Source organism: Triticum urartu, chromosome 5A, assembly GCF_056163025.1.
Source record: "Triticum urartu cultivar PI428250 chromosome 5A, HENAU_Tu73, whole genome shotgun sequence".
Lineage (NCBI taxonomy): Eukaryota > Viridiplantae > Streptophyta > Magnoliopsida > Poales > Poaceae > Triticum > Triticum urartu.
In genome coordinates this window covers 626,137,056-626,155,108 of record NC_141877.1, presented here as the reverse complement: position 1 = coordinate 626,155,108, position 18,053 = coordinate 626,137,056, and the positions used below count along the sequence as shown (strand labels likewise).

General features: G+C 43.3%; 1 protein-coding gene and 2 pseudogenes across 1 annotated transcript; all 3 read right to left on the bottom strand.

The window, feature by feature from the left end:
• Positions 1 to 418: 418 nt before the first annotated feature.
• LOC125506261 (protein synthesis inhibitor II pseudogene) lies at positions 419 to 1,480 on the bottom strand (annotated as a pseudogene).
• Positions 1,481 to 6,487: 5,007 nt separating this feature from the next.
• LOC125506260 (protein synthesis inhibitor II) lies at positions 6,488 to 7,538 on the bottom strand. Its single transcript, XM_048671112.2, is given in 1 exon segment — positions 6,488 to 7,538. A coding segment is annotated over 1 exon segment (846 nt). The 5' UTR covers positions 7,466 to 7,538; the 3' UTR covers positions 6,488 to 6,619.
• A 4,349-nt stretch (positions 7,539 to 11,887) lies between these two features.
• LOC125506258 (protein synthesis inhibitor II pseudogene) lies at positions 11,888 to 12,919 on the bottom strand (annotated as a pseudogene).
• Positions 12,920 to 18,053: the final 5,134 nt, after the last annotated feature.

Here is an 18,053-nt window from a genome sequence, read left to right as displayed (position 1 = left end):
TAAAAAAACACCCAAGCATGTGAACCCTCGCAGGCACCAGTGGCACTATAGTCAACCACATGCCATCCCTTTCTCCAGCGAGGTACGGGCCTAGTCCCGACGGGATTGCTATATTAAGTCATTTCAGCTCCGTTGGGCCTCGAAGCTTTGCAACCTTATCTCCCAGGCAATCCACCTATCCAATGAATATCAATAGTGTATAAACATAAAACTGATAAGTAAAAGCTTGAAATGGCGGAATATATTCATGTATGCAAGTGTGAGATTATACTAGCCAAAAAGTACTAAAATATGTAGGTTTTCTTGAGGGGGGGGGGGGGGGGGGATTTGTGGTACACTGTGAGTCTGAAAGGATGTACATAATTGGGGCTTCTCATATTTGCATGTGCAAAACATATGTTGGATAGCAATTTTACTGTTGGACACAACATAAACTCAGACATGTTTATTTATTTATATATCATTCACTCACTCTGTGACATGTTTATTTTTTTATATCATTCAGTCACTCTACGACATGTTTATTCGACTTATACAATACCCATGCAGATATACCTACACAACTACTTATTTCCCCCCACTCTTATGAAACAGCTCCAGCGCCTGGGGCACCGTCATCCCACCGGGCACCTGGACGAACAGCAGGATCCCCAGGGTGGCGGCCGCCTGCTCCGCCGTCCTCACACCCATCTTCTCGACCGGCGTGAACTTTGCTGGCGGCTTTCCCGCCGGGGGCTTCGCATCCGTCTTCAGCAGCGCTTCGGACAGGTCCTGCCACCCGTTCACCTGGGCCTTTAGCTCGTTGGAGATCTTCCCGCTCTTCTTCTCCATCGTCTTGGGGTGCAGCAGGCCAGCCACGAACGCCGACACGGTCCGGAACCGCGTGGCCTCGTGCACCATGAGGAGCAGTGTCGTCACCGCCTCCCTCGCCTGCTGCTGCTTCGGGCCGGAGGTCTTGTCGGCCTTGGTGCGCCCGTAGAGCGCAGTCACCGCGTCGGCCATCTGCTGCCGGCCGAGGGCAACGTTGGTCAGCTTGTCGGTGTCGCCGAGAAGGTCGCGGTAGGTGCCGCCGAACCCGACATAGGTGGCACCGGGGATAAGGCCTGGGGTGAGCTCCCACCAAGTGCCGTCGCTGCTCTTGAAGCCCTCCCAGTAGAGGTTGTCGGCGCGGCTGGCGAGTGTGAGCCCTGTGTTGGCCGGCGATGTCTTGAGGACGATGTGGAACCACCTGCTCGGCGGGACGTTGGGCTCGATCGGTGGCAGCACGGGGCGGTTGTGGGAGGACTGCCCCGGGTTGCGGAGCTTGTTGCGGATGCCGGTGATGAAGGTGACGTAGTCGGCAGAGCTGCTCTGGATGTTGAACGTCGCGGTGAAGAGCGGCTTGTCCACGTTCTTCGCCATCTTTGCTGCCATGGATACAAATCCAAGATGAGACAGACTATTAAGCGAGAGGGGATGAGATATGGAAGAGGAACAAACTGGAGATGTATTTATAGGCGATCGACAGATCCATCCTATTAAACGATAGGCTTGTATATGTGTACGTGTCATATATGTAACTTTTACGTGATGTGTGTGTGCGTATGTTCATGTATTGTACAAGGCAGGTTGTCAGAGGCGATCCTTATCTTTGTATAGCTTGGCTTAGGTGATCCTTATCTCAATATGTACCTTGTAACGTGATGTGAGTGCGTGTGTTTATGTGTGTGCTAGTTAAGCTGTCTGCTTTGTCTCTTCTTTTCTCTTTTTATGGGCTTGTTGAGTTGTGTCCTTGGCAGAACCTCGTACTTTATGTCTTGCTACTACTTTGCTTGTGTGTGGGTGTGAATCTTTATGTACCTTGTGGCTGTGGTGGTTTCTTTATTTATAAAACGGGGCAAAAGTCTTTTTGGGTATGTGTATGCTAGTACTAACTAACCTGCCGCCAATTGTAATCCTATTAATCTATATATAAGATGCATGCGTCCTTACATAGAGGTATACGCTTCCATGCCTTCACTTTTACATATGCTTGCTTTCCTAGCTAGCTAGTCCAAAGAAGGAGACGGCATGTTTTTCTTCTGGGTGATCCCTTTCTTTATGCCGAAGATCAGTTCCGCACACTTTCTAAGCTTTGGAACGGGTCGCAGCATCTCGAACACGATGATTAGGCCACACCATGGCTGCTAACTCTTTCTTTTTCAGTTGCCATGGCTGCTAACTTGAATAATAAGAAATCTGGAGCTGTCATGTCGTGATTTACTGATGCAGGGATCAGTTCTGTCTTTTGACTTCTGAGTGCATGTTACACATGATCAAAGGCGCTTCAGAGTGCTAACTTGAGCACGAGCTCGTATACATTCTTTGCTACATTAAAATTTTAAAAGAAAATACTTGAAAAATTCAAGAAAAGACATCAAAAAAATCACAACAAACAATGATTTGTGTTTTACATGCGTGCAAACTTTTGCGATGGAATGACCTTCAGGGTTGTCTGCGAAAAAACTGATGCTCCAAAATGCTTCCAAAGACAATCTTTTTCAAGCAACAATTTTGCATTTTTTGCCCAGACCTCCACAAATGGCATTCCATTGGAAAAATTTGTATGCATGCGAAAACACATTAAGTTTGTTGCAAAAGAAATCAGATTTAATTTTCTTGAGATTTTTTACTATCTTTTTAGATTCAACTGTAGCAAAGCGACGAAGCACCACCAGAAGCCATTCACAAACCCTAGCCACTATCATTTTCCATCTGATCTCCATTACCATCACCTCCATCACAACTATAGACATTCTTCCCTGAGTTATCCATATTTGTAATCGGTGCACCCTATGATCCGGTCGCAATCTGTGATTAATTCTTTGAAGGCAATGGGCTGAGGAATGGCCTTGCAAGTTGCAACCATACGTATTTGGCCACGATAATCGTTGGATGACTTCACTTAATTGACGTTACTTTTATGTGTGACGTTATTTTAACTTTACTTAATTGACGTTTTTTTATGTGTGATTCTAAGGCCCCGCAGGTACCTGAGAGCCCGTAGATCAATCCAGTAGAAAGTAAGAAGCGAGAATACATGGAATGCTATTCTAAAAACCGATGATAGTAAGGATTAGTATGGTAATGAGAAGCATTTTCTTGAGGATATATGAGGTGTAGTCATTAAACGCCCAATGCTTTTGTCTAGAGAAATTTGTAATAACCTAGATAAGTCCGCGAGTCGATAAGGGCTTGCGGTTGGACGACGGAGAGGTTGCTGACGGAATAATGTCTCAAGCCGCTTGTTGAGGTTGCTCAGCTGTTGTTGATTTTTGCAGCGGGCGGACTCGGAGGGCGCCAGGTGGATGGATCTTAGTCCTACACACTGGCGTGTAACGAGCAAGGCCAAGCGCCGCCAGCTGTCCTTGGCCGTGGTAGCAAGGTCAACTATCGGCGCCGAGGATTCCGTCCCCCATGCTTACACGAACGATGCGCACGTTTCCATCGTTGTCGGTGGGGCGGTCGTGATGCGTACTTTCTTCCGCATGCCCGGAATGGGTAAAGTTAAGAGCATCCTGCTGGCCGGGTTCATCGGCTCCATAGAAGAGACCAGACGCTTATTCGTCGTGACCGAACTCCTCGAGAGCGGCTTTCTATGTCTGCACCACTACGGAACGAGACAATCCTCTCCTAGGCGACCAGCTCTACAACGGATCCGGCATGCAGGTCCGTGTGACTCGCATCTCGTAGTCATGGGCGAGGACGCAACCTTGAAGCTATTTGACCGGGGCCGCTGAATATCTGGATAATCCAAAATATTGTACGTTCATATTTGAGCGAAAAGTATATGACGATTCAGTATCCGCATTCAAGTTGAAATGAAAATGGATGTCTAAAATAGCTAGATTTATTTTACAGATGCAACTATAAATTTGTTTTTGGATTTTACAGTAAGTGTGGATATGAAAGATGGTGATGAGCGGGTTTTTCTTAGACGGGCCTCTGACTCTATCTTAAAATATCCTTGCACTTATGCAGCACTGGCACCCACTCTCTAGGCAGCGGGATCGCAACCGGCTTGAACTCATGGTGGACGCCTTGATTGCTACAACGCGCCGTCTTGCCTCGCCACTGATCGCCTAAGCTTCCACCCACTTGGTGGCTTTTTGTTCCATCTTTCTTTTATGCTTTTTCTCGGCATGTTTGCGTTGTTGTCCCAGTGGACTTATTTATTTTCAGTGTGGTATTTGAACTTGTTGTATGGACATGATGGTTGCTTTATTTATAAAAGCTAGGCGAAAGCCTATTTAGAGATATTTTCGTTCCAAACTTTAGGATATTTTCGTCTGTGCAGTTTTTCTTCTTCTTTGTTTCCGTGTGTTCTTGTATCAGTTTTCATTGGCATTATTTGGTTTTTTGTTTCTTTGTTCCTTATTTTTCAAACATATGTTAACTCTATTTAATCTATGTTGAACGTTTTTCATATACACTCTGTCTACTTTTTTGATATACTTTGAACATATATCAAATACATGTTGAACATTTTATCTTAATACATATTGTAAATTTGTCAAATGCACATCGAATATTATGCAATTATGACTTTTTTTATATACTTGTTGAATATTTTTCAAATACACGTTTATTTTTTTATGAATATAAGAGGAACATTTGCCAAATGCCCATTTTATCTTTAAATACAAGGATAACATTTTTTTTAACACAATGAATATTTAAGAGAAAATAAAACATCTTGTAAGCATAATGAGTTCTTTTTTCACTGGTACGAAATATTATTCCAAATTCATGAACAATGTTTTACATTTTATCAAGATATAATAAAATGGTTGATCATATTTTTGAAACATGTGAATGTTCTTTAAATGTGATGAACATTTTTTTAAATATAAAAAAATACAAGTTATGTGAAAAACTGCTTTACATCACATAAATTTAATGCGTGAAGATTTTTTTTTAAATAATTGAAGTAGTTTAAAAAATAAATAAATAAGTAAGCAAAAAAATGAAAGTAAAAAAATGCTGAAACCAAATGAATAAAAGGAATGAATGAAGCAGACCAATACTTCCCGACTAGCCGGCCCACTATGAACTCCATTGTGACAAGTTGTTCTTCCATCTCACTAGAACATTTTGATTCATCAATAAAGTTGGGCGTGACTAAAAAAATCAATAAAGTTGAGCGAGAATTCTCAAGAAAAAAAATCTCACTAGAGGCAGGATAAAGATGATAATTCAGAATCCCATCATAGGTCAACAGTTAGCAAGCAAACGCACACCCTCACGCAATTGTAGGCAGTATATTGTGCCAGGCCAGTTCGGGGTTTTTAGTGTGTTCCCCCCGTTTATAGAAAAGTACCAGAACCTTCCTAGACTGTTTTACTTTTATTTTTTTCCTTTTGTGTTTTATCTATAAGTTTTTCCCATTTGCTTTTCTTTCCTTTTTGCTTTTGTTGATTTCTTTTTTATGATTTTTACAATTTCGTATAAAAACGTAAAACCAAAAAGGAAATAATTGTGCCGCATATTATTAATTTTGTGAATATTTCTTGAAATGGAGGGACATTTTTTAAATACATGAATATCTATAAAATTCAGGAACACTTTAAAAAATGAGGAAACATTTTTTTTCAAACTTGTGATAATTTTTATTTTCAAATTCAGGAACAGTTTTTAAAATCCGAAAACATTTTTCAAATTTGTCACCATTTCTTGAAATTCAGATATTTTTTAAATTTAATAAAAAATTGTTCAAACCAGACAGCAGCCACGCAGGACTCCAACACCCCCGGCCCACCCAGTCCCCCGTTTTAGTCTCGTTTCCTTCCACTCCGCCCCTTCTCCCCCTTACTTTGTATTTGCACCCTCCAGCTCCGCCGCCGCCGCTATACGTCTCTTATCGTCACAGAGGCATTGCCGGATGTCCGCAACCAACACCGACGCGCCCCGCTAGCCTTTACGATGGCATTGTCCATCCTGGAGCCGGTTTTCATGAATTTCGTCAGGTTAGTTCAAATGCGCATTGAAATGTATGCGGACAAGTTGGATGGCCGCCTCCCGCATCCTTGATCTTGGACTGGTCCCCCCTGTTCGCGGACGGATGCGAGAGTAAATTTGCGGGTCGCGGTTGGAGATGCCCTTAACACCTCCAAACATGTCGATTGTAAAAAACACACACACATCCCAAACATGTGAACCCTCACAGGCACCACTGGCACTATAGTCAACCTCGTCGCCCCTATCTCCGGCGAGGTACTGGCCTAGTCTCGACGGGATTGCTATACTGAGTCATTTCAGCTCCGTTGGGCCTCGAAACTTTGCACCTTCTTTCCCAGGAAATCCACCTATCCAATGAATATCAACTGTGTATAAACATAAAACCGATAAATAAAATATTGAAATGGCGCAATATATCCATGTGTGTAAGTGTGAGATTATACTAGCCAAATTGCGCATTTGCATATGCGAGACATATGTTGGATGGCAATTTTATGGTTGGACCAACATGAACTCGACATGTTTATTTATTTATATCATTCACTCACTCTGTGACATGTTTATTTATTTATATCATTTAGTCACTCTGTGACATGTTTATTTGACTTATACGATACCCATGCAGATATACCTGCACAACTACCTATTTCCCCCCACTCTTATGAAACAGCTCCAGCGCCTGAGCCACTGTCATCCCACCGGGCACCTGGACGAATAGCAGGATCCCCAGGGTGGTGGCCGCCTGCTCTGCCGTCCTCACACCCATCTTCTCGATTGGCGTGAACTTTGCTGGCGGCTTTCCCGCCGGGGGCTTCGCATCCGTCTTCAACAGCGCTTCGGACAGGTCCTGCCACCCGTTCACCTGGGCCTTTAGCTCGTTGGAGATCTTCCCGCTCTTCTTCTCCACCGTCTTGGGGTGCAGCAGGCCAGCCACGAACCCCGACACGGTCTAGAACCGCGTGGCCTCGTGCACCATGAGGAGCAGCGTCGTCACCGCCTCCCTCGCCTGCTGCTGCTTCGGGCCGGAGGTCTTGTCGGCCTTGGTGCGCCCGTGGAGCGCAGTCACCGCGTCGGCCATCTGCTGCCGGCCGAGGGCAACGTTGGTCAGCTTGTCGGTGTCGCCGAGGAGGTCGCGGTAGGTGCCGCCAAACCCGACATAGGCGGCACCAGGGATAAGGCCGGGGGTGAGCTCCCACCAGGTGCCGTCGCTGCTCTTGAAGCCCTCCCAATAGAGGTTGTCGGCGCGGGTGGCGAGTGTGAGCCCGGTGTTGGCCGGCGATGTCTTGAGCACGATGTGGAACCACCTGCTCGGCGGGACGTTGGGCTCGATCGGCGGTAGCACGGGGCGGTTGTGGGAGGATTGCCCCGGGTTGCGGAGCTTGTTGCGGATGCCGGTGATGAAGGTGACATAGTCGGTGGAGCTGGCCTGGACGTTGAACGTCGCCGTGAAGAGTGGCTTGTCCACGTTCTTCGCCATCTTTGCTGCCATGGATATTAAGCTAAGATGAGACGAACTATCAATGGAGCGGGGGGGTGAGATATGGAAGACGATGAACGAACTCGTTATGAATTTATAGGCGATCGACAGGTGCATGGTGTTAAACGATAGGCTTTGTATACGTGTACGTGTCATATGTAACTTGTACGTGATGCTGTGCTTATGTGTTGTATACAAGGTAGGTTGTCAGAGATGATCCTTATCTTTGTATAGCTTGACTTCAGGGTCAACCCTAATACTACTACGTGGTGTGTGCGCGTGTGTTTATACGAAGGCGTTGTTGGAGGTGATCATTATCTTTGTATATTGCTTGGTTTAGGGGTCTGTCCTACTAACTAACCTGCCGCCAATTGTAACCCTATTATTTATATAACATGCACGCGTCCTTACCTACATGTATACGCTTCCACGCCTTCACTTTTACATATGCTTGCTTTCCTAGCTAGCTAGTCCAAAGAAGGGGATGCCAAGATTCAATTTCGTTTGATTTGCAGCACTGCACGGCTACGCAGGCATGGAGACGGCATGTTTTTCTTCTGGGGATTAACTAGTGGATGATCCCTTTCTTTATGCCGAAGATCAGTTCATCACACTTTCTCAGCTTGGAATTTATGGGTCGCAGCATCTTAAACGCTATCCTTCTACCATGGTTGCTAACTTGAATGAGAAATCTGCGGATGTCATGTCTCGATTTAGTGATGCAGGGATCAGTTCTGTCTTTGGAATTCTGAGTATATGTTACATTATCAAAGGCGCAAAAGTTACAGTAGTAATTGAGAAGGATTGGTACTTGTGTCGAGCTGTAAACATGATCTTTCTTAGAGAAACAGGAGGATCACTATCGGCTCCATTTTTCTGTTATGAAGCCTATGATCAGGCAGAGCAAAGGAAGCAGGTTCCGCCTCCAGTAGGGAGAAATAAAAACAACGACACGCGACAGGTTCAGGCAACCAATCCCGCGGAAATCGTCATTAGTGGCGGGTGCAAATTGGTTATCAGTGGCGTGCCCCAGTCACATTACTGTCATGCACTCCCTTTGTTTCTTTTTACGCCGCGTATAAATCTTTTTTGAAGTCAAACTACACTAAGTTTGATCAGATTTATATTGATTTCATGATGCGTCTGATAATATTGATTTCATATTGTGAATGTTGATACTTTTTAGAGAAAAGTATACTTTTCGTCCCTCAATCCTTGACGGAGTCTAGATTTAGTCCCTCAACTCTAAAACCGGACAACTTGCACCCTGCTAGACTCCACGAAGAGTTGAGGGATGAAAAATATATTTTTCTCTACTTTTTAATATAAAGTTAGCCAAACTTTACAAAGTTTGATTTTGATCAAATTTTATATGCAAACTAAAACAAAACGGAGGGAGTATGTACTTATATATACTAGTAGTGTGCCTTCATACCTGCAGTAAGCTCTCTCGTTTACTCTCACACCGCACATCAAAGCAGTTCTAATTGTGATAAGTACACAATGAAACTTAAAGCATCAGTAGTACAGAAAACTGAACGGGGGTTAATTGGATTACATAGCTAAAATAACCATTAGCCGCTTCATTACACATCCAATGATTTGGACCCATTGTTTAAATCCAAAATGACATTCGAGGAGCTCGTCACAAAAAATATGGACCACAAAATTTTTGCACACTACTAGGGCACCCAAGCATCTTGGATGCCTAAAACTTTCAGAGTTCTCTGAACTATTTTACCTTTTTTCCTTTCAAACTTACTTTCCGCCAAGAGCAAATGAGGCTATGCTCTGTACTACGGTTTTGTTTCCTCTTTTTAAATAACTTGTTCATGTGCACCCTTAATGTTTCGACTTGTTCTTCATATCCTATTGTTGCAAAGACTGGTTGTGATTGCTATCTTCTCGATTTTCATATATTATCCATTATCAAAGGAAAAATTCTATGGGGATGACACCCTCTAACTAGTGGTGGCTCTCAACTTGACACAGAAAGCGAAAGACAAACTCCTAATCCTCAACATCTGACTATTTTTTTGAATTTTTTAATTTCTTTCTATCCATTTTCTAGCTTTCCTTTGCTTTATTTATTTTGTGCAAGAAAGGTCTTGAGAGTGTCTGTTTGGGAGGGTTCTTTTCTTAGCCTTTTGTTTATCTAGGAGTAGCTATTTATGGTCGATTTTTGTACTTACATGATCTCAATGATCAAATTAGATGGTTCTTAGCTTCGATTTTATCTCTACTCCTATAAAGACCCAGTTGGTAATGATGGTGTGTCTGCCATCCGTCATTTCTGACCATTAGATCTGCATCTAACGATTACAAGGTAAATTGTGGCATTTTCATAACAAGACCCCACTTCTCTGCTCCAATTTGCTGAAAACCCCTCATCAAAACAACCCGAGGATTTTGTGTAAGTGTTTTCTGAAATTTCTGTAAGTGTTTTCAGAAAACTTCTATGGGCTGTTTTTAGAAAATTTCTAGAACGATTTTTATCAAATTATGGGCTGTTTCAGAAAACACTTCTCTGCTTCAATTTGATAGAAATTTTCTGAAATTTTTACATTGTATAATATATATTTAAAGCCTGAACATATTATGCAACTTGTCAAGATTTTATAAATATCTTGAACAAATTTTCGAATGATGTTAACTGTTTTTATCAAATTATGTGAACATTGTTTTCACATTACGTGATCATTTTAATACACGGTGAACTTTTCTAAGTCAAGATTTTTCTTAACATATATTTAAAATATCCAAAATAAAAAAATGGAAAATGGAAAAGAAAAATCAAACAGAACAAAAAGAACATTACAAATGAACAAAATAAACCAACTACCCTTGACTAGCCCGACCCCCTATGAGCTCCCTTGAGACGAGTCATTCTTTCAAGGAGCTCCTAGTCAGTGCCTTAGGCGCTGGCTTAGGCAGCTAGAGCTCGCACTCCGCCCGTGTGGGCCAGCCCACTAAAGCTCGCTCCCGTCAGTCGTATTTTCGCTGGTGCTCGTTGGGTCGTGTTAGACCGGTTAACCCCTCAAAGAAATTTGTTAGAATCGTTGACCATGCCAAGTTGACAGTTCACCGATGCCTTGTCCCCTTGAACGTTGACTTTTAAAAAGAAATCAAGTGTTTGAAAATATTCACAAACTTGAAAAAGTTCATATATTTTTGAAAAATGTTCATCAATTTTGAAAACAAATCATGAAAAAACTTAAAAAGTTCATCAATTATGTAAAAAAGTTTATCAATTTTTAAAAAGTTCATGGAAAAATGAAAAAAATCATTGATTTCAAAAAATAGTTCACCAATTTTGAAATAACTTGACAAAGAATCATCGATTTTTAAAAAGTTCGCCGATTTGAAGAAAAGTTCATGAATTTTAAACAAATCATGCATTTGAAAAAAGTCCATGGGTTTTGAGAAAAAAGTTCAAGAATTTGCACAAAAAAACTTCAAATTAAAAAAGTCACGCATCTGTAAAAAAAAGGAAAAGGAAAAACGGACAGAAATCATAATCTTGGTGAATTGAGGGAGAGAAAAGGACATAATATTGGCGACAGCTATTGTGTCGATATGGTTACGGCAGTTCATCCTGGAAGAAGGAGATAGCTGGTTTGAATCTTCTCGCGCGTGGGAATGCCGTTCTTTCATCTCACTAGAGGCTACCGCTCAAAACAAATCTAACTAGAGGCATGATAAATTTAAAAACTAGTCAAGATAAATTCTAAAATAAAATAGGGGCAAGATAAAGACGCACCCGCCACCCTCTACTTGTCTGTCCATGAGAACACTATATGGGGAGGGCTAACTTTTTTGAGGGTAAGGTGGGTTCCAATGGGCTAAGCGTGCTAGCCCAATTATTTTTTTTTCTTGTCCAGTGGATGCTCATTAAAGTGATTTAAGTGGGATGGCCTGATTAGTCTTACTCCCACCTGCAACTTGACCATGAGGTATACACTTCATCCCCAAACAAAACATGTGAATCCTCGGCCTCGCCGGCACCTGTGGCACTACAGTCAGCCACGTTGTTCCTATCTCGGTGACGTCCTGGCTCAACCTCACCGGGATTTGCTATAACCGATCGTGTCGGCTCCGTCTCGACCTCGGAGTTCTGCACCTTCTCTGATAGGAAATCGATCGATCTGAGTTTTTCAAGTTGCCCAATGAATAGCAACGATGTATAAACATATAAAATAAATAAATAAAATCTTGAAATGGCATAATATATCCATGTATATAGGTGTGAGATTTTACTATTCAAAAAGTACTAAAATATGTAGATTTTCTGGGGGAATTTGTGGTACATTGGTAGTATCTAAAAGGAGTGAGGATGTATGTATAATTCGTGCTTCTCATATGTGCATATGCAAAACATATGCTGGATAGCAATTTTATGGTTGTGCACAACATAAACTCGCACAGTCTGTAACATGTTTATTTATTTATTTATATCATTTCACTCACTCTAAAACATGTTTATTTATATCAGTCACACGCTCTGTAGCATGTTTATTTGAATTATATAATATACTCATGCAGATATCCCTGCAAAACTAGTTATTTCCCTCCACTCGCACGAAACAGCTGCAGCCCTTGGGCCACCGTCAACCCACCCGGCACCTCGACGAACAGCAGGATCCCCAGCGTGGCGGCCGCCTCTTCCGCCGTCCTCACGCCCATCTTCTCGATCGGCGTGAACTTCGCTGGCGGCTTTCCTGGCGAGGGCTTCGCGTCCGTCTTCAGCAGTGCTTCGGACAGGTCCTGCCACCCGTTCACCTGGGCCTTTAGCTCGTTGGAGATCTTCTCGCTCTTCTTCTCCACCGTCTTGGGGTGCAGCAATCCGGCCACGAACGCCGACACTGACTGGAACCGCGTGGCCTCATGCACCATGAGGAGCAGCGTCGTCACCGCCTCCCTCGCCTGCTGCTGCTTCGGGCCGGAGGTCTTATCGGCCTTGGTGCGCCCGTAGAGCGCGGCCACCGCGTCGGCCATCTGCTGTCGGCCGAGAGCAACGTTGGTCAGCTTGTCGGTGTCGCCGAGGAGGTCACGGTAGGTGCCGCCGAACCCGAGGTAGGTGGCACCGGGGATGAGGCCCGGGGTTAGCTCCCACCACGTGCCGTCGCTGCTCTTGAAGCCCTCCCAGTAGAGGTTGTCGGCGCGGGTGGCGAGCGTGAGCCCGGTGCTAGCCGGCGAGGTCTTTAGCACGATGTGGAACCACCTGCTAGGCGCGATGTTGGGCTCGACCGGCGGCAGCACGGGGCGGTTATGGGAGAAGTGGCCCGGGTTGCCGAGCTTGTTGCGGATGCCGGTGATGAAGGTCATGTAGTCGGCGGAGCTGGCCTGGACATTGAACGTCTCGGTGAAGAGCGGCTTGTCCACGTTCTTCGCTGGCTTCACCAGTTGCGCCGCCATGGATAGATAGAGTAGCGATAGGGGGGGTTGTGAGATATGGGAGAGGATGAGCGAATTGGCGATCAATTTATAGGCGAGCGCATTGCTTTGCTAGCTATTAGTTCAAGAGCAATTTGGTTTGATTTTCTTCTGGGAATTTTAGTACTAGATAGTGGATGCCCCTTTTTGTGGCGAAGAACGATTCCTCACACTTTCTCAGCTTGGAATGGCTCGCAGCGTCTCGAAGACTCGAACTCGATCCTTCTACCGAGGGCGGCCACTGACCATGGCTGCTAACTTGAATAAGAAATCTGCAGCTGTCGTCTCGCGATTTGTTGATGCTAACTTGGATCAGCTCTGTCTTTTGACTTCCGAGTACACATGTTACTACATGCTACATGATCAAAGGCGCAAAAGTCACGGTAGTAATTGGGAAGGAAAGTACCCGTGTCAAGCTGCAAGCATAATATTTTTTATAGAAAAAAAGACGATCAATCCCAGCTCCAGTTTTTTTAATGAAGCCTATGATCAGGCAAATAGCAGGTTCCGCTACAGAGAAATAAAAACAACGGCACACGACAGGTTCAGGCAACTAGCCCAGCAGACGCTAATCACCCGAAGAAAGGAAAAGTAAGGGCAACTCTAACCGGTCCTCTATCGGGCCGTAAGGAAAGATAAATTCAGTTTTCCTCTCTTATGATGTACCTAGTCGATCCCCTAAACATATTAGTAGAGTATAAAATATTTCCTCCAACACCGAACCCTCCCCCTTTCCTTCACATTCTTCCTAAATATACCCACTCCTCACGCGGCTGAGGAAAATGGTCCGCCACCTTCTCCCACCCTCGCGCCGGCTCCATTCCCGTCGCAGCCGCCACCCATGACCGGCCCTCCGATCGGAATGGATTGCCCGGACCCCTTCGCCAGCCCGCCGACCATCGCTGAGGAGGCCGCCAAGAAGAAGAAGAAGAAGGCCACAATGACGCCCTCCAAGGCTGGCGCCTCATGCAGCGTCTCCGGCAACACTTACGGGCACTGCTCCGACGCGTCCGAAGGCGGCAGCTGGCAAGAAAGGTCGCTGCCGCCAAATCCTCGATGAAATGCCGACAAGGTAAAAAAATCATCTTCATCATCTCAGTGGATGGTGATTGTTGGTAGCCGATGGTGATGAAGTTTGTTTGTTTCGTTGTCATAGTGCGGAGATGAACAAGACAGAATTATTAGCGTCTACGGAGTCCTCGGCAACAATGGGGCTTGATGAGCTCAACTATGAATCAATTTGGCATCAATCGAAGGCGGCTGAAGTGACCAAAGACATGGAACAAGACGAGGCGGCCGAAGAAGAGGAGATGGCTAATGTGGAGGAGGTGGTGGTGGCGGTGATGTTTTCTTCGGCGACCACCTCGTTTGAGTTCGTGCATGCCATTGATTGGCTCGATCCACAACATATACATGTGTTTGAAGTGATGTCTTTTGGATAAACTATGCATGTTTTTATTTAAAAATCACGATGATGAAACTATATGTTATGACGGTTATGTTATGCATGCTTTAATTTCAATGTTTTTATGGTGTATATTATTAAGTGTTTGAAGTTCATGCGGCTAAAGCATAAAATCTATACATTTTTTTACTCCACTGAATTTTAGGGGATCGGCTAGGTGCGACCACCTATAAAGAAGGATAAATTTACTCCTCTAACTTTACTCATCCGGATCCTCTTTTGACTTTTAAGGGATCGATTAGAGTTTCCCTATACACTATATCAGCCAACAATGACCCAACTTTTCATCATCCCAATGGCAAGAGACCTCTCCTCAGTTTCTTTAAATCGCGGCGTTGCAGGTGAGGGAGGCCCGCCATAGGCAGGATCTCAGGTTCGACGGAGGGTTGGTAAGGTGCAGGGTGGTTGTGGCGATCTTTGCATAGAGACCTTCAAAGCTTCAAACGTGCACAATATGCAACCACAGAAGAAGTGGGAAGCTGATTGGGGTGAACAGGCGGAAGAGGCCTTAAAGGCTTCATGTTTGTCTTTTTGTGTTGGAGCAGTGTTACACGGCTGGTGTACATTTGTAACACTTGATGTTGTATTTAGGGTTGCCTAAAAAAATTTAGAGCAAATTTTACAAATAGGACAGCTGTTGCAGCTGTGCTTTTGATCTCAAAAGCAAGGGACCATTATTGTCGATTCATTATAGAGCAGCTGTTGGAGATGCTCTAAAAGTTTAAAATCCTTTTGTTGTCATCATAACTTAATCTTCAACCAGAAGTTGCTTATCAGACATACCTTGTGATACGCACGCTATGTTGCCAAAGAGCTATGCACATGTACGTTGGGCGCACAACAGTTGCTCTCGAGCCTCCGAGCGATGGACAGGCTTTCACATAGCGTCATCACATAGACCCCTATACATCCAAAAAATGCTCTAAGTCCGCCAACGAGGCAGGATGGGGCTCAACGCGCTCGAGGCCAAATCTTATTCAGCGCCTTGCCCAACGCACCAGAGGCATTTCTCTCCCCGGTTTTGAAAAGCTTCCAGAAGCTTCCCAGCCATTTTTTCCTTTTTCGATTTGGGTTTTCTGGACCAGTTTTATTTGTTTTCCCTTTCTTTTTATGTTTATGTTTATTTTATTTTTCTTTACTTTTTTCTTTTTTCAAAATGCATGATTTTTTTAAAAAAATTGATGAACTTTTTTTTTAAAATCCATGAACTATTTTAAAATTTGTGATGTTTTGTAAAACTGATAATTTTTCTTTCAAAATTAATGTTTTTTAATTGATGATTTAAAAAAACAATTAACTTTTTCAGTTTTGTGAACTTTTAAAACAAATGATATTTTTTCCCAAAAATGTGAACTTTTAAAAAACATTTTTCAAGTACAATGAACTTTTATATTTGTGAATTATTATTCAAAATTAATACTTTTTTTCAATTTGATGATCTTTCTGATTTTTTTCAAACTTTTCTGAATTCCTGATATTTTTCCAAAAAAATGCTTTTTATCAAAAAAATAAGCAACCAACCATGATTAACCAAATGGGAAACCAACTGGCGCGCTCGCTGTGAGTGTTCTCGTCGTTCTTGGTCCGGCCCACGAAGGGGCGCGTGTGGGCACTGGTTCCCTTTTCTGGCGCAGAGGGCATTGAAGAGGAGCTTTCACGCTTGAGATGGCCAAGAGTTTATTGGAACATGCAACTGGCCAACAGGCAGACAACGGGCGACCACATGGGCACCTCGGTCGCGGCACACGCAGGCCTAGATCCGACCATCTCCACTAGCTCACGACGCGACCAAAGCATGACGCGGACATCCATCTACAGGCCCCACACACCATGCCTCGTCGGAGCTAGCCAGCACCGCGCTGCCAGAGCCATGTTGTTGACGTGCGAACAGGCCCTAGGCTCACACGGGCCAAGAACGGGTCCAGACAGCCACGACCATCACCGTGGTTTGCCACAACCACGACGATAGTCGCTGCCTAAGATGAGCCCAACCAATGCCATAGAGCGAAGCTCCGCCCCACATCATCGCGAGGGGAGGAAGCCCTGCCTAGGCTTCGCGACATAGGCTTAGTCCATTCGCGTCCTTTTGCAGCAGTGAGGGGGTTGATGGAGAGGGGAGGGACACCGCCTAGGAGGAGGAACGTGGGGTCGGGGGAAATTTTCTAAGCTGACACTATTTCACCGTATTAGATAGTGAAAAGAAAGCCATACTAATTATTTCAGGATATATCACTCATACAGGCCTCATATGCTCTAGAACTCTCGTTCTTTACTCGCAAACCCTATAGATAATGCACTCAAAAAAAATCACTATTGCGATATTTATATCACACACTTTAGATCACACAGGATATATACTATGGTAGAATAAAACACACATACATACCAACAATTCATCTAAGTAAGACAAATTAATCTTTAAGGACAAGCGGTTTTACTGTATATTTTTATCTCGTAGAATTCGGCATAAACAAAGGCTTTTAAGAGGCATTGTCTAAAACATCAGCTAACATGGTTTCGTTGCAATATATGGTTTAATTTGGAATAAGTTTAGGCATAAATTTGTACAAAGAAGATATTGCACCTTCGAATTTAGCGGCATTTTCATGTTTCCATATTTTCTAAACGTGATAGAAAAATATAGTGGTTGTGATCATATGGCGAGGATGTTGTGTATGCATGAAAAAACTCAAAAGAAAAACCCAAAACCATTTTGAATCACTAGACAACATTTGAAGTGTCAATTTCACAAAAACCATCAATCGGACCAAGAATAAAAATATAGGTTACAATTAGAGTAAATGAATTTTAATGACTAAATCAAGAAATGCATGTGTAACAGCTTAAAATGGAGAATTGCTCAAAATGGGTTAGTTTTTGTGACAAAAGAAGTCCATTCACCCCTCCACCTCATTGAGGTTTTGTAAGACCACCAATATAATTACATAATAAATTTTGTATTTCAATTTTTTCTTTAGTTACTAATTTTTGTTCGTGTATCTCTCAGGCTGTCTGAATCTTATCATTCTTCACTATTAGTTTTGATGTTCCCAACTTTTTCTTCATTATGTTCGTTTTCGTGTTCATACAATCCTGGACCAATATTCCACATCTTTTTTTCGTTTTTTCGTACTTCTCAAAATCTTTCTTGGGACCCTGCACAAGTAGGAGCTACCTGCATCAGGCTGCCTTTACTTCTCAAAATCTTTCGTGACTCACCAGATTTTTGTTTGAAGTTGCATAGTTTTTAGTTTATTCCCATTCCAATTGCTTGTTTACGATAAAAGGGTTTCGTAATATTATTTCATTTTTATTTAGCCGGCAGTTGATGACAAAGCGTTGATTAAATACTTTTCATAGCTAGCATTGTGTAAAATTTTGAATTAAGTGTCTTCCTATTCACTGCTTCATGCAATTATGCAAGATATTCTAACATTTTTTTCTTAGAAACCATGTGGGTCTAGGGTGGCAGATAAGTGAGCACTTTGAGAACTGACATGTAGCAGTAGAATCATGGCCTCAACACTATCTACATCAAGATGGCTATATGCGGTGAACGTTGTTTTCTCGGTTGCGTTATGTATGTTGACTTCTCTGTAAACTTGTTTATTCCACATATCTCATGTACACCAGTGTGCTTATCAAGGTCAAGGAGACCTCAAAGGAGGGGATTTTCGTTGATAAAAAAGCTAGAGATATATG